This window comes from Neofelis nebulosa, chromosome 1, assembly GCF_028018385.1.
Source record: "Neofelis nebulosa isolate mNeoNeb1 chromosome 1, mNeoNeb1.pri, whole genome shotgun sequence".
Classification (NCBI taxonomy): domain Eukaryota; kingdom Metazoa; phylum Chordata; class Mammalia; order Carnivora; family Felidae; genus Neofelis; species Neofelis nebulosa.
This window is the reverse complement of record NC_080782.1, coordinates 11,894,324-11,920,643: the sequence shown is the minus strand read 5'-3', so window position 1 is coordinate 11,920,643 and position 26,320 is coordinate 11,894,324. Positions and strand designations below refer to the sequence as shown.

At 47.4% G+C, this 26,320-nt stretch overlaps 1 protein-coding gene across 2 annotated transcripts in view; it reads right to left on the bottom strand.

Moving 5' to 3' along the window:
• OTULINL (OTU deubiquitinase with linear linkage specificity like) overlaps positions 1-11,898 on the bottom strand; it is a 34,536-nt gene extending 22,638 nt beyond the window's left edge. The window contains exon 1 of one of the 2 annotated variants that reach the window (XM_058715981.1): positions 11,853-11,898. In XM_058715981.1, coding sequence (XP_058571964.1) covers positions 11,853-11,883 — 31 coding nt within the window. In that variant the 5' untranslated portion in view covers positions 11,884-11,898. Of the gene's footprint in view, positions 1-7,277; positions 7,481-11,852 lie in introns of those variants that run through there. The other variant, XM_058715972.1, reaches the window with a different exon arrangement.
• Between the last annotated feature and the right edge of the window lie 14,422 nt (positions 11,899-26,320).

The following is a 26,320-nucleotide window of genomic DNA, read 5'->3' as shown; positions in this document are numbered from 1 at the left end:
CTTTCCCTCCCCCCGGGCTTGCTCAAGTCCCCGTTACTCTCTCTCAGCACACGGAGTCTCTTCCCTTCGCAGCACTTAGCACGGTTTACACAACCGTGTTTGTGTCTGATCAGTGTCTGCCTCCCCACGTAGGTAAACGTCTTAAGGACGGGGATTGTGTCTGTTTTCTCCCTGCTTTCTTGGTGCCTAGGCACCGGGCAGACGGCTAATAAATATTTGTTGAATAAGGAACAGGATTTCATGTAATCAGGATCCAGTCCATGCGTCTCCACGACAGGCACTGAGAGCTTCCCTCAGTATCTGTTATCCCTTCCTCCGTAGAAATAAAATCCTGACTTTGAGCCGGCTACATGGCTACTTGAATAAAGGCCACATTTCCTCCTCCCCAGGTGCTGGGTGTAGCTGTGTGAGTGGATTCTAAGAAGCATTATGTGCAGTTTTCGGAAGGCTCTGCGGAGGGGAGCGTACTCCTTGTCCTCCTCCCTCTCCACCAGCTGGAATGTAAGCGTGGTGACTGGCGTTCAGCGGCCGTCTTGGACCACGAAGTAGCTAGTCATGGAAGCCATGCACCGTGGAAATGACCCGGAGGAGCTGGGCCCCTGGCAAAGTGGAGCCCATTTCTGGCCCTGGAAGAGGGGGCCACCTTCGAGCGGTGACACGAGAAGAATAAACTTGACTCACTTATTTGGGGTCGTTCCGTTATCCCACTATACCTAATCCTAACTAATGGCCTCTGTCTTGGTGGTCCACTTGGAACACACATGTCAGAAACAGTGAGCCATCAGTGTGTTTTCTGTTCCCTTAATTACACTCATGTAAATACGAAGCAGGAAATGAGAATGTGAAGCGGTCACCTAGTGGGATGGCTTGAGGACAGTGGAACGAACAGGCACCAGGGAGTCAGGAACCCATGGTCTGGTCCACCTCAGTTTCCTCCCCTGTGAACAAGCATAGGGAGGCCAGGCCATTAACTGCCATTTCCCGTCATCCACCACAGGGCCCTTCATGTTAACTTGTTTCAGGGTTATGTTGGAGGAACAGTCACGTTGGGGCACAAGGCACAGGATTTTAAGTAGTTGTGAAGCAAGTGAGGTTCAACTATACTTAAAGCATCACTCAAAACAGGGCGCCTGGGTGGCTCAGTCGGTTGAGCGTCTGACTTCGGCTCAGGTCATGATCTCAAGGTTCTGTGAGTTTGAGCCCCTTGTTGGGCTCTGGGCTGTAAGCGTGGAGTCTGCTTCGGACCCCCTGTCCCTCCCCCCTCTGCCCCTCCCCCGCTTGAACACTCTCTAACACAAATAAACCTTAAAAAAAAAAAAAATATTACTCAAAACCTGCACCATAGGAAAGATGCCCTGTAGGTACAGAAGTTACACGAGACTGTGACAAATCGGCAACTACTCCAACCCTTAGAAGCCATGCTCGATTCTACAGACTCTCACACCAGCGTTTCCCTGGAGGTGACCAGTTTCTAAAAAAATGGCAAGAATATTTTTTTTTTTAAAGGAAGGCTGAGAAGGAAACGGGGAGGGAGGGAAAAGGAGAGCTGTACCTTCACAGGTTACCGGCTCCACATTTTGAATGAATGAATCAATGAGGCATAAATGGGAGAATACACTGGAATAGTCGAGCGAGAAGAACAAGACAGCACAGGTCAACGAGCATTTGCCGTACCAGCCCTCTATCCCAACCGTCAGCTGGGCTTAACAAAAGTGAGTTTAACAAATATTTAAAAAACAAAATGGAGACATTGTGGGTGAAACTGATCTCATAAACTCTCTAGGTTTGAGTGATTTTTCTCTCTACCTCAGATTGCAGGAGAAGGATCGACATACCCGAGTCTTACGCTGCTTCAGGTGCAAAACTGAGGGACCCGACGCTTCTAGTAATAATTCCATTGGCTACAACTGCTTTTCGAGGTAAGGGGCCAACCTCATCCTTAGCTACAAACAGTTGAACTCCAAGTTCATTTTTAAAATGCCCAGTAAAATGACAAAAGGCCGGCATCAGTGCCATCCAGCCCTTTATATCTAGATGGCGCCTGATTACATCAAGTCCGTGCCAGCACTGGCTCGCCATCTCTCCCACTTCCCCTTTCCTATCAGCCGTCCTGCTTCCTCCAAGATTTCTACCTGTCCTAATGACCTGGGACACAGGACTTGGAAGACACAGAGTCCTCAGTTTTCCTGCCACTCTAGAGACCTCAGGAGAAAGATGAGGTCTTCCTGTCACAGGTGCACGACTATGCCCACATTGTACCAGGTGTTATTCTACGACTTAGGGAACAATCCCCTCTTTTCCAGAAAGAAGGAATTTAGTTCACTTCTCCTAAACTTGGGGGACCAAAGCCTCTGGGAACTCTCTGCCCTGACTTAGAGATGCAAGTTTTCTTTTTTTAATTTTTTTTTTCAACGTTTTTTATTTATTTTTGGGACAGAGAGAGACAAAGCATGAACGGGGCAGGGGCAGAGAGAGAGGGAGACACAGAATCGGAAACAGGCTCCAGGCTCCGAGCCATCAGCCCAGAGCCTGATGCGGGGCTCGAACTCACGGACCGCGAGATCGTGACCTGGCTGAAGTCGGACGCTTAACCGACTGCGCCACCCAGGCGCCCCTTGAGATGCAAGTTTTCAAAGACCACTGCCCGAGGAGCTCCCACCACCATATCCCCTCTCCACGTCCATCCCATTTGTACCCACTGAGGCTGTCTCGTGCCTGGAGAGAAAGTGGGGGGCTCGTGTCCACTGTAATGGGAACAAGAGAGGGCAGTATGCTTCTCTCTTTTTGACAGTTAACCCTTGACTTTGAATCAGATCCCACTTCTCTCTGAATTGGGGGAGGGAGATGGGGATCTCTTGAGAAACCAATTTTCAATTACATTATTATTCCCTGTGTTAGAAGACTAACCCTAAGATTCATCAAAGCCAGTTACAGGGAAAGCAGAGAGAGAGCTAATACGGTATTTTAAATTACTCTATATCTATCATCCACAATTCCACATAGACTCAAAGTCATAGATACATGGTTATATCAACAGCAAAAGGCTTTCTATTAAATTCTTAATTCAGAGATTTATCGAGCATGGCACTTTACGTGCTACAGTTTTGGAGATTTTTGTTTATTACTTGAGAATGCCAGCAACAGTACTAACAGAGAATAGTCCTTAGTCTCCTAGAAATGAACATAACACCTCCTCTTATTTTAAACATGATGCCACCTGTCTCTTCTGGTTCCAATTAAACGAGAAAGTAGAAAAATGGGGTATAGATGGGCTAGAACAAGAGATTACTGGCAAAACGAGGGCATAAACAAAACACTTTTCTCTGTTGATTTATTGTGAAATAACATTTCATGTTCTTGCATTAAGTTAATTACACATCGGTAAATGCGTGTGCCACCTCAGTTCTGAGAACGGTTGTTTTAAGTAACTGAATATTTGCCAAAAGATCAAGTGGACCGGAGCCAAAGGTCAAATACACCAGCCCAATAACCAACTCGCTCTGCTCAAGATGGTGAAGGGGCTTTAATAGCTACAAAGCAGCAACCACGTATGTTGCAAGTTTTAGCTCGATCATGATGACCCTGTCATAATCTCACTTCTGCACCCCAGACCTGTGAGTTATGTGTAGCAACAAGAAGGGTGTAAAATGGGAACCCAGCTTGAATGGCCAACAGCTGAAATGTAACCCGGAGACTAGAGCGCTCTCAGGTATAAGCCTGAGCCGAGCTTCAGGAAGCAGAAGAGGTGGAGGCTTAAGAATCGGTTGTGGGTGGAGCCAAGCTGCCAGGGCTGGAATCCTGGCCACCGCTTCTTAGCTGGAAACTTTGAGCAAATTCCGTAACCGTTCCGAGCGTCAGACTGGTGGCTGTAAAGATTACATAAGACTATCCATGGGCAGTGTCTCCGTGGCCAGCACCATAAAGAGACCTCAAATGCCTACTGTTCCCCTGGCGAGGACGACACGGGGTGCCATAGGCGCCCACCCACTCCGGGGAGCCAGATGAAAGGTCATTTTCAAATGTGTAACTGTGCCAATCGAAGATTTCTACTTAGCTAAGACACTTGGTACCAACATTTACATTTTACTTGGCACTTAATCCATCTCACGGAAATGCAAAAGTATAAAAGTGGGGCAAACAGGCTGGCAAAAAAAAAAAAAACCAACCACGGACCATTTGGTTTTAGGAGTTCTATTGTGTATGTTTTTAATTGCAGCATTTGGGTTTGGTTTGGTTTTTCCTAAGCCTCCAACCTAGGGAAACAGTTCTCTTTAAGGTTACAACTAGCACACAAAGGACCTCATCTCCTCCTGGGCACCCACTGGCCACTGCCAGCACCCCCTCTGCTCGTGGTTCAAGTCCTTGAGAGCAGAGGCTTGGAAGGCACTGGCTCTAGAATAAGATCACAATTCCTAGCACCCTCCGCAGTCTGCGTTGAGGAGGGAATGTGCACGCACCCCCCCACCCCGATCCTCATAACTCTTCTTGCCAGGGACCAGCTGCCTGGTCCTTAGCTGTTCTGATCTGCCCCCTCTCCCTTTAAACACAGACGTGCTCACCAGACAGACTCACAGGTCTACCGAGTGTGGTACCTATGACTGTCCAAGGGAATGAGGCAAAGACAGCATTCAGCGGGTCAGAAACATCTGCTTTGTACATAAAGTTATCCTTGAATGGCTTTGGAATAATGTATTCCATGGTATTGAGGAACACATCTTGTAAATAGAAAAGTCTAGGTGGGAAGTGGGAAATCTGGTATAAGTTTGCACGTCACTTGGTTTCAATAAAATAGGGATAAAAATAACAACTACGTCATGGCATAAGATAGTGATAATAATAACCTTTGAGTAAGCTAACCTTGCAGTGCTTACTACGGGCCATGCATCGTCCCAAGCTCTTTACATGTAATAAAGATAACAAGAAAATTCAAAAATATTGGCCATTACCATTACTTCTAAAATTTCTGTTTAGCATTAGACTTTTTCACAAACAAAATCTTACTCAGAACAGCATATAAACAAGAAAGGCGGGGGCGGGGGGCAGAGCTGCGCTCTGTGTAGCTGGAACGAGGGCACATGGCCGATGGGTCCCCCATTCCACACTGGGCATTCCTGTCACCCCAGGCGAGCGCCTAGGGACCACCACAGGGTCCTGCAGCTCCTGAGGGCCTGGTTGAAAACTTGCAGGCTTTTCTGTGAAGAACCACAACAGTTAATCACCCTGAGGCTGGCCAGAGGCACAAGGAGCCAGGAAAAACGTGGGGCACACATCCCCGCTTCAAACACCAGACTGCCAAAGGTATGCTAAGGATTTTGAGCTTCTCCTACAGTGGGCGGGTCACCCCTGCTTCCTGCTTCCTCCCGGGTCTTCTTGGGGCCTCAGGGCATTGCACCAAATCATCTTGGGCGCCACTTCCCTGTCTAGTATTCCAATTCCGACAGTGTCTTTCCCATAATACGGTGCACAGATGTTCAGTGCATGAGTCTCAATACCCAGTGAAAAAGAAACAGTAAAACTGGCTACCAAAAAATGCTTTCCACCCCTACTCCTTCCGTGAGTTTCCTTCGGTTGCTGTCCATTTAGTTTTTATTGTCAAGTGTTACTTGTTAGCATTTGCTACGATTTCAGAAGTGAATCTGGGTCTCTCTCTTACGAAAAGAGGGGTAGGTAAAAACAACTCGCTCCCATCCTAGCTTTGGCAAGGGACTCGAAAACAGTTTCACCTCCAAACATGACCGGTAAAGAAGGGAAACTATGCTCCTAAGTCCTCGGAGGTTATGTGGTTATGTTTTGGAGGGGAAAAAAAGTTTTCCATAACCTGATCCTTGAATCAGATTCTTGCACTGTGCACAGGAACTACAGTCCCCACAGGCTGGAGCTGAGGAAAGAATTCTGAGTTCCCAGTGCTGGCACACCTTGAACTTGATGCATTGGAAGGAAAAATTCCTGATTGTTAGGTTAAGTCCAGAGCAGGCACCTTTCTGCCTCCCAAACCAGCTTTCTCCTGCTGAGCCCTACCTCCATTTCCAGCTTTGCTTTCTCTCTCTCCCAGAGTAAGGCAAAGAGAAAGGGAGGAAAAAATCACATCACGAAAAGTTCAAATGAATACACCCACAGGAAATATTTGGCTAATTCGATTATCATTCAGGGTGCAGAAAGGTTGAAAGTGAGTTCAATTTCCAAACTTTTGAGGCTGGGAGGTAAGTCAATTACAGAATTCTAGACTGGGAGGGGCCTTATGGATCAGCTACCCCAACATGAGGCCGTGGAAGTCCAGAGTGGCTGTGGCTTCCAGGCACACAGTCCTGGGCAGAATGAGGTCTAGAACTCATGTCCAGACTCCCAGAACAGCACTGTTTCCACCACACCCAACAGCTTGCTGTGTGAATCAAAAGCTCCTGCTGGGACCAAGAACCCCAGTCAATAACCAGTACTGGCACCTGCCAACTTCCCATAAACGCTGCCGTATCTGCAGCCCAAACTCGGCGCTTGTGAATCGGCACACTCCCCCAAATCGCCGGCAGGTTCACACCCACCCCTGCGGGGGCCACCAGACAAACACGGAACGGGAACGTGCTCGTAACTGAGAAGCAGCCACGTTCACCCTCCTCGGAGCGGGGCCTGGAGGGCACAGCTGAAGCGGGGGAAGGAAAACACCCTTCACTCCTACCCCAGCTACCAACGCAGAGAGCAGAGACGCCCAGCCACAGGGACTGCGCCCCCACCTCGGCGACCAGACTTGTGCGCGCGACCTGGGCCATTCTGTGCTGCTGCTCCTGTCCTTGGTGACATTTTTGTTCAACAGCCAGCTTTTCTCTGCTGTTCAGCAAGTCTCGACTGCTGCGAAGGTGTGGGCCACATCCTCCGCCACCAAAGCGCGAAACGCGTCAACTTCCCCCGCCACCCCGACAACAATCAAGTTCTCAGAGGGGACACCTAGAAGGGGACGCTGCCCCTCCTCGGCGGCAGAGCCCGACCCCGGCCGCTGCCTGAGCCCCCCACCCCGTTCGAGCCCACCAGACGGGCTCCCTCCTCCCAGGAACCTGCCCTCCCTGCCTCGGCAGGTCGCTCGCGGCCTCGACCCAAACAGATCTGCCTCCCGAGGGCGCGTTCCCATTCAGACGCGACGCGACCCCCGTCCCCGACGGCAGCCCCAACGCTGCCGGGGGTGTTTTGAGGCTGCAGCCCCCTGCCCTGGGGCGCCCCGGACCTTCCAACCCTCAGCGCGCAGGGGGACTGCCCGCGGGCCCCCTCCCCGCCCCCGGCCCGGCGCCCACCTGCCGTTGGGGCGCGAGGACCCTCCCGCTCCCGCGCCCGCACCCGCTGGGGGCTTCTCGGCGCCGCCATGCCGGCCGCGCGCTGCGGACGGGCGCGGAGCCTCCTCCGTCGGTCAGTCAGACGCCGCGGCCGCCCGCCGGCGCCGGGGATCGCTTCCCCGCGGCTGGCTGGCTCGAGAGGCGCGGGGTGGGGACCGCGGTCGGCGCTCCCGCCCGGGGGAGCCCGGGGGCCGACGGACGCGCGGGGCCGCCAATGGGAGGCCGCGGCGGAGGTGGGCGGGCTCTCGGGCGGAGATGGGCGGGGCCTCCGCGCACAGACGGGGTCTACCGTCGGCAGCTTCGGGCTCCCGGCGCTGTGCGCGCAGCCTGGAAGCCGCTCCTGGGTTCCCGGCGCTGCTCCTCCGGAGACGTCCTGGGGTTTCCACCTGGACGGATCCCGCGACCTCCCTGGCACTTTACATCGAAAAGCCCATTGAGTGGGAATCAAAGAAACGTGGTGCGTGCGATGATGGGGGAGAGGGACAGGTGCCTTTTCCCTCTCCACGACGAGGGTGCAGAAGGATTGCCATCCCTGGCCGAGACAAGAACCCGCTGCTGGGTCACGGCCATGGGAGGGCCAGACTGGAATCCAGATATTGCTGTCGGCCCAGGGCCTCTTCCACTACTTAGGGCACATTTTTTTAAAAATCTTTATTTTCCCCTAGGTCAGCAGAACGGTTATGCTTACTCAGAAGTCACAGTGCACCTTAGTAGCCGGAATATGTGCGTTATTGACAAGATTAATCTTCTGATAAACTGGGTTATCAAAAAGAAAAAAATAAACAGCTCAACAATAAAAAGGCGCTCACAACAAGGTTCTTTTGCCCCTGGTTTTCTATTCAGAGGGACCCTTTCTCGGAAGAAAAGGGAAGAAAATGGAAGCCCTGATGAACACTTCCTTTTTCTCCAATATACACAATTCCAGACAGAAACAGATTTGCGTGTGGCATGTTTTGGCACCTTTTGAAACAAGCTCCGTAACTAAAGAAAGACTTGGAAAACACTCTGGAATCTTCGGTGGCTCCAGTATACTTAGGTCAATGTCAAGGAATTGAATCACTTTCCCCTTTTCTGAATGTCAGAGCAAAGGATCACAGGTCTTTGGGAATTCTGGCAAAATTCTAAGAGCAACAGGAGTTAATATAATGCGAGGCATTTACTGACAGCTGACATCAGGCCAGGCACTTGGATAATCCTTTTATGTATTATTTTACATATTATTTCACTTAATCCTCACACTCCCCCATGCGGTAGGTTACTACCTCCGGTTTGCAGATGAGGAAACTGAGGCTCGGTAAATGCTAATGCAGAGGTTGAACCAAGGTCTGATCTCTCAACCACCCCATCATTCTGCAACCCATGATTCACAAAAGATAATAAAAATGTTCCCAAACTCTGCTGCATGTTTAAAAACAAAAAACAAAAAAAACAAAAACCTTTTATCCAAATCAAATTTTAACTTAGAGGGGTAGTTTTCTGCAGCCATAAACCATGACTTGCGTGTACTGAGCCATGTTACTCATACAAAGTAAATGGCTTAAAATTGCTGTGCCTAATTACAACCTAAACAAGGTTATAAGCAGTGATGAGTAAAATTGTCTATTCTAGAAGCTGAAAATACCAGAACTAATTTCTTGTGGCATAATAAAATAAAATTTACTGAAGTCCTTTAACCACAAAACAAATTAGCCAGTAACCTTGCCCTCCTCCCATGAGATAATATTTATGAACACAGCTGTTCGGACTCAGCCAAAATCCTTTCAAATAATTCACGGTCAGGATTTTGTGGTTTGCTGTAATGTTCATTGTTACTCCAAAAGCTGAGCGGGAGGCCTCTTAAAATGGTACTGTACTTACAGACCTAGACCTTGGAGCCAGACTGCCTGCCTTGCCTGTGTACTAGCCACATGGTCTTGTACAATTATTGAACATTTCGGTGTCTCAGTTTCCTCACCTATAAAATGGGGCTTCTGGGAGTACCTTCCCCATGAGGTTGTTTTGGGCATGAAGTGATTAAATATGTCCAATTCCCTTAGAGTAATGCTTGGCCCATAATAAACACCATATAAATATGAGCCAAATAAAGGATGTGACTACACATAGAGATTTTGGCTTTCTGGTCTACCCATGTGTGATTTACTACATGTCTTAACAAAACAAAATGAAAACGCCCCACAAATATTAAACCATAACTCCCCCTTCTTCCTCCTCCTTCATCCCCAGCCCCTAGCAAACATCATTCTACTCTCTGTCTTTGACTACTTTCTGAATGTGACCACACTAGCTACCTCATATAAGTGGAATCACACAGTATTTGTCTTTTTGTGACTGGCTTATGTCACTTAGCATAATAATGTCTTGACGATTCAGCCATGTTGTAGCATATGCCAGAATTTCTTTCTTTTTAAGGGCATCTGGGTGGCTCAGTCAGTTTGAGGGTCTGACTCTTGGTTTCAGCTCAGGTCCTGATCTTGCGGTTCATGGGTTTGAGCCCCACATCGGGCTCTGTTGATGGTGCGGAGCCTGCTTGGGATTCCTCTCTTTCTCCTTCTCTCCCCGCCCCTCCCCCACTCGTGCTCTCTCTCTTTCTCGCTCTGTTTCTCAAAATAAATAAATAAACTTAAGAAAGAAAGCATTTCCTTCTTTTTAAAGCTGAATTATATATTTCATTTTAGGTAGATAGATCACACTTTGTTTATTCATTCATCAATGGACAGTTGGGTTGCTTCCTCATTTTGGCTATTGTAAATAATGCTGCTATGAACATAGGTGTACAAATAACCTATTTATGAGTTTCTGCTTTCAATTCTTTTGGGTGTACACCTAGAAGTAGAATTGCTGAATTATATGGTAATTCTTAACTTTTTGAAGAAGAGCCACACTATTTTCCACAGCAGAAAACACTCCCACCAACAATGCATAGGGTTCCAATTTCTCCACATCCTTGCCAATACGTCGTTTTCTATTTTTTTTAATAATAGCCATCCTAATGGGTACGAAGTGATTAGGGATGCTGAGTATCTTTTTATGTGCTTATTAGACATTTGTATATCTTCTGTGGAGAAAGTCATTTAAGTTATTTGACTATTCATTGTCTTTGCGAACATTACACCATCATTGTTGATATCCATAAAAATTAAAATCTGAGAAACCCTTCTGTCTACTTCCCTCTTGCACTGTAACTGAGCATATGTTCCTTCTTATTTACATGGAGTCCCCGAATTAGTACAAAAATTTTTATTCCAAAATCAAGTGGGGCCAGTTTCTTTTTTTTTTTAAGCTTATTGATTTTGAGAGGGTGGGGAGGAGCAGAGAGAAAGGAGACAGAGAGAATCCCAAGCAGGCTCCTCGCTGTCAGTGTAGAGCCTGATGCGGGTCTTGGGCCTGCGAAATCATGAGATCATGACCTAAGACGAAATCAAGAGTTCCACACTTAACCAACTGAGCCACCCAAGCACCCCAGATCATTTTTTTTTCAAATATTTTTTAATTTATTTTGAGAGAGAGAGAGAGAGAGAGAGAGAAAGAGGGAGAATCTGAAGCAGGCTCCAGGCTCCGAGCTGTGAGCACAGAGCCTGATGCGGGGCTCGAACTCACAAACCATGAGATCATGACCTGAGCCGAAGTCGGATGCTTAACCGACGGAGCCACCCAGGCGCCCCTAGATGAGTTTCTTCAATAGAGGAAATGTGAAGACGTTGCTAGGTGTTTGTGGTGGTGGTGAAGATGTTGATGATGGCAGATCACACATGGCAATGTGTGATAACTGAGCACTGATGGAGGACTCTGTTCAGTGCTCTTTATGTATGAATTAATTCAACCCCCCATTTGAGATATAGATGATTATTATTCCCAATGTACAGACAAAGGAGCTGAGTCACAGAGGGTATAAAGTATCTAAGTATCTAGCACTAGGTCATTCAGCTAGTAAATGGCAACTTGGTATTTGAACCCAGCCTCCAAGGCCATATGGAAAGTACCCCCCCCACACACACACCCCAAAAAAATCACTTTCCAGGAACTCAATGAGTTCCTGAAAGGCACATCTGATCTTCTTCCTAAACGAGCTGAGCCTAGGAGAAACATGGTCTACCCTGCAACGTGCCGCTCCCCACCCCCCTCCCCAGCCCTGGCGAGATGCCCCCAGCACAGCATGAGGGTGAGTCCATGCTATGAGGACAGAGACGAGGGTGAAACCAAGGCCCAAACTGTCATTGCACAACCGGTGCGGAGAAATCCAGAGGGTCAAGGCTGGAATGGGGAAGCCAAGGTGTAACGCTCAACCAGGCTAGGAAGCCAGGAGAGTCCTTGAGAGAGATGCCAACATGGCAGGAGCAGAAGGAGAGCCTGAAGCTGTCCAGAGGGCACTGGACGCTCCTGTGACTCCCCCACTGGGGCCTTTACACTGTCCATGCTGGGACCTCCTGCTGTTAGTTCCCAAACTGACCCCGGAAACAGAAGACAAGGAGAGGCCAGAGGAAGAGGGAGGCCACTCCAGACTGCTAGGTGGCACTGTTAATAGACAAGGGAACTTACTTGTGAGGCTTGTCTTGGGCGGCTGCCACATGATTGGATCTCCGCACCCACCTGCCAAATCTTAAAAGTTTATAAAGAGGCCTTAATTGGGTTCAGCTACGCATACGGTCCAGACGGTACTCTCGCCACCTTGCTCTCTCCAGGCTCTGTCCTTGGAACAGCTCCCACCGTGGGACAACCGTGTTCCAAACACTGGGTGCGAGGGGCCCGAGGAGCCTCTGATTGCCCAGATCAACCAGCAGGCAGCTCCATTCTCTGGATGACCTTTTTTCAGCAAATGAGACAATTCAAAATGTGTTCCTTGGTCTGGGATTTTGTCCACTGTAAAAATGATACCAATCAACTAAATCACAACGCTATCCTATCAGTCATCTACACCTTAATATCACTAAGCCTTGGATCTTTCTAAGAGCAGATGCTGATAAGGAGAGTGCCAAGGGAGCCTAAGAGCTGGCTAATAGGATAAAGGAGAGCTGAGAGCTGTAAAGGGAACTGAAAGATGAGGGGGTGGTGTGTGTGGAAAAGAACTTCGCAATTTTGTGTAGGTCCAGACCAGAACTTAGCGTTTCCTTATTTTGTTTATTTTTAGCAAATTCGATGGCTTCACTCTTCCCCAAATTCCGGACACCTGTCCTGCCGGCAGTTTGCATAGAGCTGGGCTTGCTTCCCACTTCTGGGCTTTGATCAAGCATGGGCTTTCCCTCTCCCGTCCCCTGGCTAACTGCAGTGGTCTCTCCCAGCCGTGCTCCAGGCTGTTCTCCTTTGGGAAGCAATTCCAGGCCAACCTGGAGGAGTTAGCACCGAGGCTCCGCCCTCCTGTGCATTCCTGCTGTTCCCACAGCACCCGGGATGCCAGAAGCTACCGGCCCACGTCCTCATCTTGCTCCACACTTGACTCTAAGACCTAGATCTGTGTCCCCTGGGTCTTCCGTTCAATGTCTGGTGGACACTGAATGAGTGCTTGCAGGATGCAGCGTGCAGGAATCACGCCTGCCTTCAATGGCTCACCATTGGTCTCCTCAACGGTCTCCATGGTCTCCTCATCACCAGACTCAGTCTGCAGACGGATTCCTTCTCTTCCTCTACAAAGGGGCTCCGAGCACTCCGAGGTCCTCATCCGTAAATTTGCCTTCCTCTGATGGCACTTCCTCCCTCATGCCTGCTAAGCTTTTTAAGATGGCAGGGACAGCAAGCAGGAGCCTGGCCACATGAACATACAAATGAAAAAACAAATTCTCTGTATAATTTGAAGGTGAAGTAAAAACATACGGAGAGCCACAGTCTCTAAAACTTTTGGATGTTTTACTGGGCTTGCACCTCTGGTTCACCAACAAAGCATATTTTTATATTTAGTTAAAGAGGAACAAACTGGAGCCTTTGTGGCTTTGTCTACCCCACTCCACCTTCCATTTTTAGAAGCAAACTGAGGGCTAGGGAAGAAAATCAGAGTGCTCTTTTTCTCTGACTCATTTATTCTTCAGGATACCTGGGCAGGCCCATTCCATTAGGTTACTGCTTTTCTAGCCTCAAATTTTGCTTCGGGGTGATATCTAAGAGAGAGTAGCTGGTGGAAGAGAGTCAATCTTTAGAACTATCTAGCTCTGGCTCCCCACCATTGATTACTGGAATGATAATGGGAAATCACTTATCCTTTCTGCATCTCAGTTTTCTTTCCTGTAAAGGCATAGAATGTACTGGATGATTTCTCAGACCTCATCTAATCCTGTAATTACGATTCTGAGATGAGCATTTCCTCGAACAGGTTGGCTTGCAAATGGGTGGCGCGTCTAAATGATTATGTATCAGGCAGCAAATAAAAAAAAAAAACTCATGGTGTCAAAAATATTGAATGACACTGGAAAGTCTCATATTTGTTTCTCTGGGGAGAAAGAAATGCTCTTTGCTCCTGTAGGGAGTTGCTGTTGTGTGGATTAGAACTATAATGGGGACATCTGCAGCCCTTTTGTCACTATAAGGAAAAAGCTCTCCCAATATTGAGATGTGTATGGAGGAAGTAGAAACAAGAGAGGGAGAAACAGCCTTATTACATTAAGCTCTAGATTTAGCCCAAAGCAGTAATACTCCTGTATCTTGCAGTTACATGGGCCAAAACACTCCCCTTCCTCCCCCTACTCTTTTTTAGCATAAGCCTACTTAAGATAAGCTTCCTATCAGTTGCAAGTGAAATAATACTAATATAGGGTGTGCAGCCAAGTTTTTTAGGAAAAAATATTTATTCACAGAAAAATATTGGAAGAACAAAGCCCAAAATATTAATAGTTGTTATCGTGGGTGATAAGATGATCTATGTACTTTTCAGCATTTGCTAAATTTTCCAAAATTATATATTACTGGCATAATTTTTAAATACTGTTTTGCTGCATGATTCCTTAAGAAACTGAGGAGACTTTTCTGTGTTGTAGAGAATCTTTCCTCCTTGTTTTGACCCTTTAACTGGAGGTTGAGATTTTTTTTTTTGAACGTTTATATTTGAGAAAGAGAGAGGGAGAGACAGTGTGAGAGCAGGGGAGGGAGGGGCAGAGAGAGACAGCGACAGGATCTGAAGCAGGCTCCAGGCTCTGGGCTGTCAGCACAGATCCCCACGTGGGGCTTGAACTCACGAACCTTGAGATCATGACCTCAGCTGAAGTCGGATGCTTAACTGATTGAGCCACCCAGGCGCCCCATGAGGTTGAGATTGGATACACTATTGATGTTTCTTGTGGAATAGGTCATTGCTCAGGCCCTAAATTCTGTAATGGGTCAGGCAAACTTTCTGTAAAGGGCCACAGAGTAAATATTTGTGCATTTGTGAGCTACAGACTCTTCACTGCTCAGCTCTGCCATTGGGTCATGGACGCAGCCCTAGATAACTTGTAAATACATGACCATGGCCGCCTTCCAATAAAACTTTATTTAGGAACACTGAAATTCAAATTTTATATAATGTTCACGTCACAAAATCTTATGCTTCTTTCTGTTACTTTTCAACCATTTATAAATGTAAAAGGCACGCTCAACTCACAAGCCTCACAAGGACAGGCGCTGGGCCACATTTGGCCTGTGAGATGTAATTTGCTGACTCCCTGCCCTATGACATTGGGATTCCTACCATTACACCAGCTGTTGCTGCCCTTGGAGTTTCCGTGGCCTTCCGAGTTGAGTTTCCATGAGGAACAATAATCCTGCAGTGTCTGGCATGGTTTTTCATTAAACCTCGTGGGGTTGGGAGTTGATGATGATGAGGTCTGTGTCTCGCTGGGCATTTGTGTTCTTCCCTTTCACCGAGAGGCTTCGAGGAGACTTCCTGCTTTGTCACCCATGTTGGAGGCACACCCCCACGCCTCTGCTCAAGAAAGCAGCCATGCGGTGGTTCTTGGAATTGTCAAGCCCTACTTTGGAATCTGAACTTGAAGCTGACAGAACTTGACAGGACTTTCTGCCGCCGGATTGTTTTTCTACTCCATAAAAATCCCTAAATGGGAGAAGTTTGTGTCAGAAATATTAAGTAACGACCACCCAATAGCAATTTAAATTTTTAAAAGAATATTCCGTGTGGGAACGTTTGTGAAATTTCATTTTCAGAAGGAAAGGAAAAGTAAAGGAGGGTTACGTTGATTGCTATCTCGGTGTGTCAGTTAAGAATGTTTCCAGCTATGACTAACGACAAACTTAAATTACAGTGGCTAAAATGAATAAGCGTGTCAGGTCACAGGAAGTCCAGAGGCAGGCATTGTTGCCTTGGTTCCGCTTCTTGACCCCGTGACTCTCGCGGTCCTTCCGACATGAAAGCTGTTGAGGCTCTAAGCATTGTGTTCAAATTCAGGGAAGGAAGAAGGGGAAGAGGCAGCACCAGCTACATTACCCTTCCCAGAAGCCCCCAGCAGACAACTCCTTAAGGGACATTGTAGAAAATGATGTCAAGCAGCTAATGACCCTGACCGCAGGGGAAGCTGGGGAAACATGATTTTTGGCTTTCTCAGTCTCTATGCTGTGGTAGGTGGGGGGGTTGAAGGGGTGGGTGGCAATAGAGAAGGGAGTTAGGAAGATCTGTTAAGTTGGCATAACATATATATGGTGCTAAAATAATTCCCAATGGCAGGCAAAGCTCTTTCACCCTGCACCAGTGGGACAAGCCACTCAAGGAAGTGTGGACTTCATCTGTCTCGTGCCCCGTGGTATCCCCAGCTCCCAGCACACTGCAATCGCTCAGTGAAAACTTGCAGAATGAATGGATGCGCCAATGACAAGAGCTCTTGGGAACTCGTTGTTGATACGACCTATCCTTTTTTGGACAACACACCGACAAAGAAGCCTTTGGTTCACTCCTGCCCCTGCGATCTTCAACCACGGTTTAAAGCCGCACCATATGATAGAAGACTTTTACACATAGCTCCACCCGCTGTCTCTGCCCATAACGTAAACCCTGCTGGAATTCTACCTGTTCACAAAGTGAGAGGAGGCGCCCTGCTTCGACCAGTTGCCCAGTTCAGAATGGAGCTTCTTTATGGCTACCTGGAGCCAGAAATCATGGGATGTATTCAGATAAAGAGGATAAGATGAGGAAGGGAGTGTGGCTAATCCTCATCCAGCCCTCCCTCTGCTCCAGACACGATGCTGGGAATTTTACGTTTGGTTATTCACACTTTATTTGATGAGGAAGAGAAAGCTCACGCAATTAAGTGTAAGTCTTTGAGAAACATCATGGGTTAGAAAAAACAAGATTTTTTTTTTTAATTTTTTTTTTAATGTTTTTTATTTATTTTTGGGACAGACAGAGACAGAGCATGAACGGGGGAGGGGCAGAGAGAGAGGGAGACACAGAATCGGAAACAGGCTCCAGGCTCCGAGCCATCAGCCCAGAGCCTGACGCGGGGCTCGAACTCACGGACCGCGAGATCGTGACCTGGCTGAAGTCGGACGTTTAACCGACTGCGCCACCCAGGCGCCCCTAGAAAAAACAAGATTAAAAAGGAACTTAAAATGCCCAAAGCCAAAAACGGGTAGACAGTGGTTAACAGTGGCAAACTGCCCGAGTGCATTAATTGTCACTTCCAACCTCAAGTGACCAGAGGAATTAAAAAAGAAGGACACATCAAATCAAAGAAATACCAGTAGGCAAAAAAAAAGAAAAAGAAAAAGAAAAAGAAAGAGAAAGAGAAAAAGAAAAGAAAAGAAAAGAAAAGAAAATTACATCACATTTTTGGGTTAGAAAGGGTAGATGGAGAAAGATTACTGAACAGATGCCCACTATAGAGAAAACCAAGAAGAAGAATAGCTAATAATAATCTTGGCAGTATGTATCAGTTGATTATTGATTGATAATTATACTGATTATTAATACATTATGCTGATTGATTATTATATTATCTCAGGGCTTTGTGTGCATCATCCCACTTAATCATCACCAAAACCTCACAAAGTAGGTGAGATTAGTATCCCTCTTTTACAGATGAGGAAACTGAGTCACAGAGCTATAACAAGATGCTTTGAAATTGGATCAGAGAATAAGAAAGAATTCATGGAAATCAAAAACGTGATAATCCACATAAAACATTCAACAATGCCTGACCCATAGTAAAAATTTAATCAATGTTTAATTATTGTATGGGACCATTTACTTTATGGTTCTACTTTGCTTTTCCATTGTTGTTTTACGATCTACACCTAGGTAGGTGCGAGGCAGAGCACCCTTTGTAATATAAGGTCTCATTGGACAAGAGTGTAAGATTTTAGAACCCTGGGTTATATCACCAACTCTATTCTAGAGCCCTCCTTTGAAGGGAATGGACAGTGAAGAGAGGCCAATCAATTTTCCTTGGCTCATTCAACCAATTGGGAGAGAGCGCCCAATCCTAACCACTAGACCACCAGGGAGGTTTCTTCAACCACTTGGTAGGTACAGCCAAGAATGAAGCTCTGGTCCTCTGGCCCCCAAGTTAATGGCTCTCCATCTGTCTTTTCTTGGTTCAGCACTACAGTGGACACCCGCTCGGATGGGTAGCCTGGGCTCCTTTAAGGGAACACCCACCTCTCCTGGGTTCCATGTTGTCTTAAAGGGGACACAATCACAAGGCCATTAGAGCACCCTCATCTCTTCTGGTCAACAAGGGGTCAGTGACCCACACAAAGCCAATTGAAGACTTCCCTGGGTTTGGAATATGGACATTAGAATAAAGAAGTCACTTTCCACTAGGGCTAGTATTGGAGAGGGGAAAAATATTTTTCCTTCACTTATCTTAGGTTCGCCAGCTGGGGTCCTATAAATCAGACAGGCAAAAGACAGATTAACATGAGAAAAACAAACATATTTATTCAAATATGCATGGCCAACACACATGGGAACACTCAGTGATGAGTAACCCAAGGAGGAGGTTAGGATTTGGGCTTATGTACCATCTGAGGCTCAACAGAGGGAAAGGGGGTTGGGGCTTCTGGGCAAGGGAGGCAAATTATAGAAAGGTGACCAGGAAAAGCATGACAGAAAAGGGTGGTTTAGTGAGGTTTGTTATACAGATTTAAGTTAGTGCCTTCTTCATTGGTAAGAGTTGTTAAGATCCACCTCCTCCTGGTACTTGAGAGAGATACCTCTTGACAAATGGAAATGTCCTTTGTAAATGTACATTTCCTTTACAAAAGGACAACTTGGGCCCCATTTATGGAGCTTTTCCTGCATCTGCTGACTCTCAAAGGTCTTTAGCTCAAAATAATCTATATGTCAAAGAAGCATATTTTGAGGTGGCATATTCTGGTACCTTCGTTTGTTAGGATCTGCGGCAAGGGTGGCTTTATATAACCATTTATTGTATAAAGTGTGACCTGAGGACAACCCAGACAATAGAAAGAGACAGAGAGCCTTGATAACACCACTGAGTGTGGCTGAGGGAAGTCCCTAGATGACAGCTGTGCAGCCAGTCTAGAGATCAATCGGTTTAGTGGGGACAGGAAACCAGAGAATTCCGGAAGGGAAGGCTCCAGGGAGAAAACAGGGATTGGTTGTGTATTAATGCATTTGAGCATTTGGAAAATAATATAGTAGGCACCCGGCAGACCTGATGGCACACTCGGAAAAAAAGTATGTTTGGCACATAAAAAAACCAAGCAAGTGAACAAAGTAAGGCAATGAACTCCAGGAAGAACAAACAGTCGTACAAGAAGGGAAACGTCTGTTACATCACACTCCTTGGCTCAGCAATGAACAATATCGACATAGTCATAATAAGGTTTAAAAAATTGTGACAGGGGCGCCTGGGTGGCGCAGTCGGTTAAGCTTCCGACTTCAGCCAGGTCACGATCTCGCGGTCCGTGAGTTCGAGCCCCGCGTCAGGCTCTGGGCTGATGGCTCGGAGCCTGGAGCCTGTTTCCGATTCTGTGTCTCCCTCTCTCTCTGCCCCTCCCCCGTTCATGCTCTGTCTCTCTCTGTCCCAAAAATAAATTTAAAAAAAAACATTGAAAAAAAAAATTAAAAAAAAAAAATTGTGACAATACCATATTGGTAGAATGGGGGGGGGGGGATAAAAATGTGGGAGGGAGCAACAGACACACATTTTCATCTATTGTAACAGGAAGTCAAAAGATAATGTCTAAAATGATAAACAGCAGAAAAAGCATATTATTTAGAAATGTGAAAGAAATACCAGAAGCATAGGACAAGAGTTGAAATTTTAGAGCAAGAAGCTTGGGAGTTTTGCTGTTGTTAAAAGCTTTTATTGTACAGTAAATACACGTATCGTGTTAAAAAGAAAGCCATAGACCCAAAATGGCGTCACTTCTGTTGGGCCATGTCATGAAACTGGGGCTTAATACCAACCTAATTACAATTTCAACCTCCCCCAGAAATGTAGTTGTAACTGGTCAGTCAGGGATTTTCTGGTCAGCACCAGTAGGCTAACCTGTCACATGGACGCTCTCCATCCCCCAAAGGAAGAAGTATCTACCTAATAAGACCCTTTTGTCCCCAAAGGAAGGTGACCTCACCCAAAATAATCCTTCGTTCTGTCCACAACTTCCTTGTCCTGCCTTTCCCTTTCTGTACCCCTTTGGAGCTCCCCACCACTTGCTAGATAAGATGCTGCCCGATTCATGAAATGCAAATAAAGCCGTTAGATCATCAAATTTGCTTGGTTGAATTTGTTTTTTCAACAACAGAAAAAAATGTGTATTTACAGACAACCATATGTTCTACTATTTTATATATGTATAGGGAATATATGTAAATATACCTTTGTTAAAAATATAAATTTCAGGGGCGCCTGGGTGGCGCAGTCGGTTAAGCGTCCGACTTCAGCCAGGTCACGATCTCGCGGTCCGTGAGTTCGAGCCCCGCGTCAGGCTCTGGGCCGATGGCTCGGAGCCTGGAGCCTGTTTCCGATTCTGTGTCTCCCTCTCTCTCTGCCCCTCCCCCGTTCATGCTCTGTCTCTCTCTGTCCCAAAAATAAATAAAAAACGTTGAAAAAAAAAAATTAAAAAAAAAAATAAATAAAATAAAAATATAAATTTCAGGGGTACCTGGCTGGCTTAGTCAGTAGAGCACTTGACTCTTGATCTCAGGCAAGCCCCAGGTTGGATGCAGAGCCTACATTAAACAAATAAACAAACAAACAAACAAACATATATATATATATATATGCACATATATATATATATATCATATACCAAATATATATATCAATATATCAAACAGTATGTGTTTTGGAAAAATGTGACCTAATCAGTAGTCCCTGAGAAACCCAGAAGTGTGAGTTGTGTTGTGACCATCAAAATTAATCAATTATCTTATTGCATGAAAATAAGTTAGCACATAAGCACAAGAAATAAAATACATATTAAGTCTCTGTGTGTCAGCATGGAGCCTACTTTGGATCCTCTGTCTCCCTCTCTCTCTGCCTCTCTCTCTCTCTCTCTCTCTCTCAAAAATAAACATTTAAAAAATGGAAAAAAAAAATAAGTCTCTATGAATACGGAGCAACTTAATGATATAGAGGGAGAAAAAGGCAAGAAAAAACAAGTTTTCATTAAAAGCAACCTCTTTGCAACAGAACGACGCAAGGAGAGGTCTTTATGTCCATGCTGGGGCTAAAGGGAAGGCAGCCCGTGAGCTGGGAGGACCCAGGCTCTGGCCCCAAGCCCTTTAGCACATCATATTCAAGGGCAGGGCTGAGATCTCAGTACTCACAATTTTAAACATCTTAAAAATAACAGCCATGTGTGCATGAATATGTGTGCATGAATTTGTGCCAGGGAAAAACAAAAAGTTTCCATTTTTCAGGAACTTGATATTCTGAGGCCTTCTTTTCTTGCTGCATGCAATCTTTGAGACTGACTCCCTGACCCTTTCTCTTTGATCTCGGTCCTCCAAAGTCCTGCCAATAATGCACGGGATATTTGTGATGCTATCCGTTCTGCCTGAGGGCCAAGAGAATATTCCTGACTTGTGTAAACCACCAAAGAGGATTGCTGCTTGCCTTTCTGCCCCGGATGAACTTCAGAACCACGAGGGGGATAACTGGGGAACCCTCTGGTCTAGACCACCGTCTCAAATGGCTCGGGAGGAGTTCTGAGGACAAAAGATCTGTATGAGAAAAGCGAACCCGCATCATGTGGTGTTATCTAATTCTAATGTGTAAGTCAGGACCTCGCGGTTGTGAACGACAGAATCCCAGTCAGAACTAGCGTGTGCTGAGAAGGGAATTTCTTCACTCTACTAACTGGGAGGTCTAAGGGATAGCTCTGGCTCCAAGCATAACTGTTACACAACAATGTCATGTCATTATCCTCTGGCTCTGGCTCTATCTCTCCAGATCCAGCCTCATGTGATCGTTAGCACACAGTCTCAAAAGAAGAGTCTCTCTTTTCCAGTGGCCATGGAAATCCTAGAGAATGAGTTGTGGTCCCCTAGCCCCACCCCCACCCCCACCCCCAACATGTACATACTCTCCTGAAACTATCATTGCCTGTATCATTGCAGGGGGCCATCCTGGATCATGAGCCCGGGGATGGTGAGGGCTCTGGATTTATCAGTCCCACCAGGTAGGAGATTAATAGTTCCCAGTGTGGACAGGCCCATCTGTTACTAGAGAAGGGGCAAGGAATAATGGACAGGCAAAAACTATAAAACTGCATGCTCCTAAAGTGTATGCATATATCTTGGGCTTAACTATGACTTAAGCATGATTCCATATTTAATAGAGCGTTAGGCTTGTATTAAGTAATTATGACTGCTACGAGGGAGTCCTTGAAATCCATTGCCAGGAGCAAGCCTCTGTCGTGAGCTCTCCACATCTTCCCTCTGTCATTCCAGTCCCACAGCTTCTGCATATGTCCTATTCAGGCTCATAAAAGCATATTCCAGGCCATCCACAGAGCTCCCTGAGCCTGAGAGTTCTCAGTCTCTCTTTCTGCAATTGCTTCAAGTCCATAGTTTAACTTCATTAACTGCATTTCTCTCGCTCTCGCTCTACTCTTGGGAGCTTTCACGGAGAAACCAGCAGCTGCCGGAATACAGGAAAGCTGGCCTTTCTTCAAAGATGTCATTTTTATTTACTCATTTGTTTTTGGTACAATCGAGGTCGTTGGTTTTCTTCTAAGGCAGGTCGATCCTGTGACTTCCCCTTTATGTCCTTGGCCCCTTTATGGCAGACTTCCAGCAGGGGCCACCCACGGCCCCCCATGCCGGTGCCCTTCCTCAGGGCCGCCGGGTGGCCCGGCCCTCTTCTTGAATGTGGCCGGCCCGTGACTTGGTCGACGACACACCCTCAGTGCTCCGGAAGTGATGCGCTGTGACTTCCTGGGGCACACCGGGGACGGCTACACCCAGATGGCCCGGCTGACCCGGCTGACCCGGAAGCACTCCGGTGCCTGGGCCCCAGGCCTCAGTCTTCCCTGCCCCCAGTCCCCACCGAGTGTCGGGAGGAACGTGCCTGGAGGTGACATCGGCCCGCAGCTGTGGAGCCTCGGCTGAGGCCTCGTACGTCATGGAGCAGAGAAAGGCCCCCGCTGTGCCTTTTTCCAAACACCTGGCTCACGGAATCCCTGCGCAGAAGAAAATGGTGCAGCTTTCAAATCGCCAAGGTTGGGGTGGTATGTTAGGCGGCCGTGGTGACTGCCACTACCACCGGACAGACCCTCCAGGAGGCCGACCAAGAACTGACAGCCGGACGGGACTGCCCCGCGGTTCTGCCACATCCAAGAGGAGTCCTTGTGGGGCGTTCCTGGCGACACAGACTGTGAACCCGTGGAACGACAGGGCACGGGGACTCTGGGAGGAATCTCGTTTTAAACTATTTTTTTATGTTAATTTATTTATTTTGAGAGAGACAGAGAGCATGAGTGTGAGGGAGTGGTAGAGAGAGAATGTGAGAGGGAAGCCCAAGCAAGCTGCATGCTCAGCGCGGAGCGCGACTCTGGGCTCAATCTCATGATGGTGAGATCATGACCGGAGCATAGATCCAGAGTCACATGCTTCACCGACTGAGCCACCCAGGCACCCCTGCAAGTAATGTTGTTTTACACACAGGGAAACTGAGGCTGTGACCTCTGAAGGCAAGTGAAACAACAGTCCTTTAGGGCGTACCGTGTGGCCTAGTGATCCAAGTAAGATGTGGGTCACGTTGGCTAGAATAGGATAAAGTAGAGGCCGATGCATTTCACTTATGCCCTCATCAAAGGACAACTGGAAAGCTCATTAACCAGCTGTGTCCAGGCTTCGGTTCCAATACGTTTACGAGCCACGTGAAGTAATGCGTTATGCATGGTGCTACCTGGGCGGAAGGGACGAGCTTGCTCTTTGTGCAGGCCATTTGAATTCCTGGGGCTCGGAGGAGAAATGAAATTCATACACCCCATGCTGGTTGTCTCAGAAATACATTTATCAGTTCCTAAAACAGACCGGTCGGAGAGGCGTTGATTCACGGATACCATATTAGCTTCATCAGTAGGTCTTGAGACGGGGGTCAGTCTCTGAGTGTGAACCCTGTTTTCACCCCTGACTCACCCTGCCACCTTGGGCAAATCACTGATTTGTCTTCCTGAGTCCCACGGTCTCATCTGGAACACCGGGATCACAACAGTACCTGTCTCGTTGGCATGTTAGCAGGATGGAATGAGGTGGGGTAGAGAGAGGGTTGAAAGCCGGCGTGACATGTGGCAAGCATCCAGTAATGTGGCTGTAATCACATGATGTGACGGGATGATGCATGGTTGGTATAACCATGTTCTCATACAAATTGCAGTAATGTCATGGAGAAGAGAGGTAGGCTTTGCATCCAGAGCACCTTGGTTCAAAGCCTGACTCTACCATTCAGTAGCTAGGACACCTTGGCTAGGTCACTTAATCTCTTGATAGCTTCAGTTTCTTTAAAAAAGAATTTTTTTTTTTAATGTTTTATTTAGTTTTGACAGAGAGAGAGAGACAGAGCATGAGCAGGGGAGGGGCAGAGAGAGAGAGGGAGACATAGAATCCCAAGCAGGCTCCAGACTCTGAGCCATCAGCACAGAGCCCAACGCCGGGCTCAAACCCACAAACCAGGAGATCATGACCTGAGCCAAAGTCGGACGCTCAACCGACTGAGCCACCCAGGCGCCCCTTGATTGCCTTAGTTCCTAACCTTGCAAAATGGGCACAGCAGCAGTGCCTGTTCACAACGTTGTTGGGGGTTAATTACGCGAAGCCGGAAGCCCAGGCATGTGACAATCACCGATGCATGTTAGCTTTTTTTGCTATCACCAGTCCTGTGTTTTACATTTTGAAGATTTTCCTGACTGTTAATAGCTCAGGTATTGCTATTAGGTCTAAGGGAACTGGCTTCAGACCAAAGATTAGGGTGGTGAGGGCGTGACCCTGGTTTCCATCCTACAGGTTTGAGGTTACGAGGCTCCAGAAATGCTTTCTGTCCTCCCAGACACCGTGTCTCAAATCCGTCCACATCCATTCTGGATTCCACAGGAAGCCAGTTCACATTCATCTGCCCTGCCACCGGTGAAGCTATCGCTCTGGCCCCAACCATCTGCCCTTTGCCCCCCAGAGCAGCTTGGGCAAACAGAACAAGTGGGTGGGTGGGGCAGGAAAGAGCCCTAATTACCCCCCACCAAAAACGTAGGGCACAGATGAAGAGCCCGGGACTGGTTTTATAGCCGGGGAGGAGTACCCACTGCTGGCGTCTCACCCAGAAGGGCCCACAGGAAACCAGAGAGGAACTGACTTCACCACACCAGGCACATCATTGGCTCTAGCCGGTTTGCTCTGAAGCAGAGTCTTTTAAAACACGTCGGCCGCCAAAGACGAGAAAAGGATGTATCGTACAATGTGTTACTCTGTCCTATAAGCTTGGAGAGTTTTATTTCCCTTGCCTCCTTAAAAAAAGTAACAGGCGGCTGCCAGTGGAGGTACTCTTTTGGGGGTTAATTCACTCCCTTGGAGGTAAACACGAGGTTGCCCTGAAGTTGTAGTTTCTACCAAGGCTGTTTCTTCGAGGGGGTTCTCTTTCTCTTTCAAGATGGTGGACTCCAGGAAGCGAAAGTTTCTCTGTGCTCTCTTCTCCATGTTCTCCCTTGTCTCCTCTGCTCCTGGCTGCACCTGGGGAAGCTGGGAACTTCCTCTAGCTTTCTGCTCGGCGATTTCCTGCCCTACTTTTCTCACCTGCCTTGGTGTTTCTGTTCATCCTCATGACCATGGGATTCTGATCCCAAGAAGTGGTGAAGTCTCTTTCCTTCTCCACCCGGTCTGTTGAAACTTCCCTATTTTGTCCTCAAGCCCTTTTCTTCCTGGAGGAAAGGCTGCCAGAAAGAGGGGGAGAGGTGGAGGAGGAGGAGAAGGAGACACAACCCAGGGAACTAGGGGAAAATTCTTCGGTAGGCAGTTCATGAACAGCTTCCTCATTATATCACAATAATGGAAACTTTCCTGGTTTTCCAGTTGCTGCGGGAGATGTCAGCAAGCAAGGAGTGACTGGAGCCTTGAGCTGCTTCTGTGTCTTTCTCTTGTGCACCCAGGAAAGCTTGGAGGGAGGCTCAGGTGGGGAGATCAGGCCATCAGCCATTCTGACCTCTCCCGCATAACAATGGGATACCTATGGCTCCCCACTCCCCACACCCAGCAGGGTCAGCCATAGGAACCCCTTGGCAGCCCAAGTCCCAGAACGAGGAGTGGAATTCTAACTGTACTATCCTGTGCTTAAATGAGGAGGGGGAAGCCATTTAATCTAGATCTTTCCCTTTCAGCCGATGACCAACAGCAGCAGCTTTTGTGTGAAGCTTCAAAAATTGTAGAGAGTAAAGAATCCTCACTCTGACCTCATCCTGCTCTGCACCACGCCCCGCCCCCATCTCCCCACAAGCCTCTGGTTTATTCTTGTGGTCAGGGCAAGCCGTCTCTCCAGGATTTCTAGGACATTCCCCACCCCCGCCTCCTGGCAAGTGACCCACCAGTAATTATGTAACATTGTCTGTTGAATTCCCTCTTTGAGGGGCTG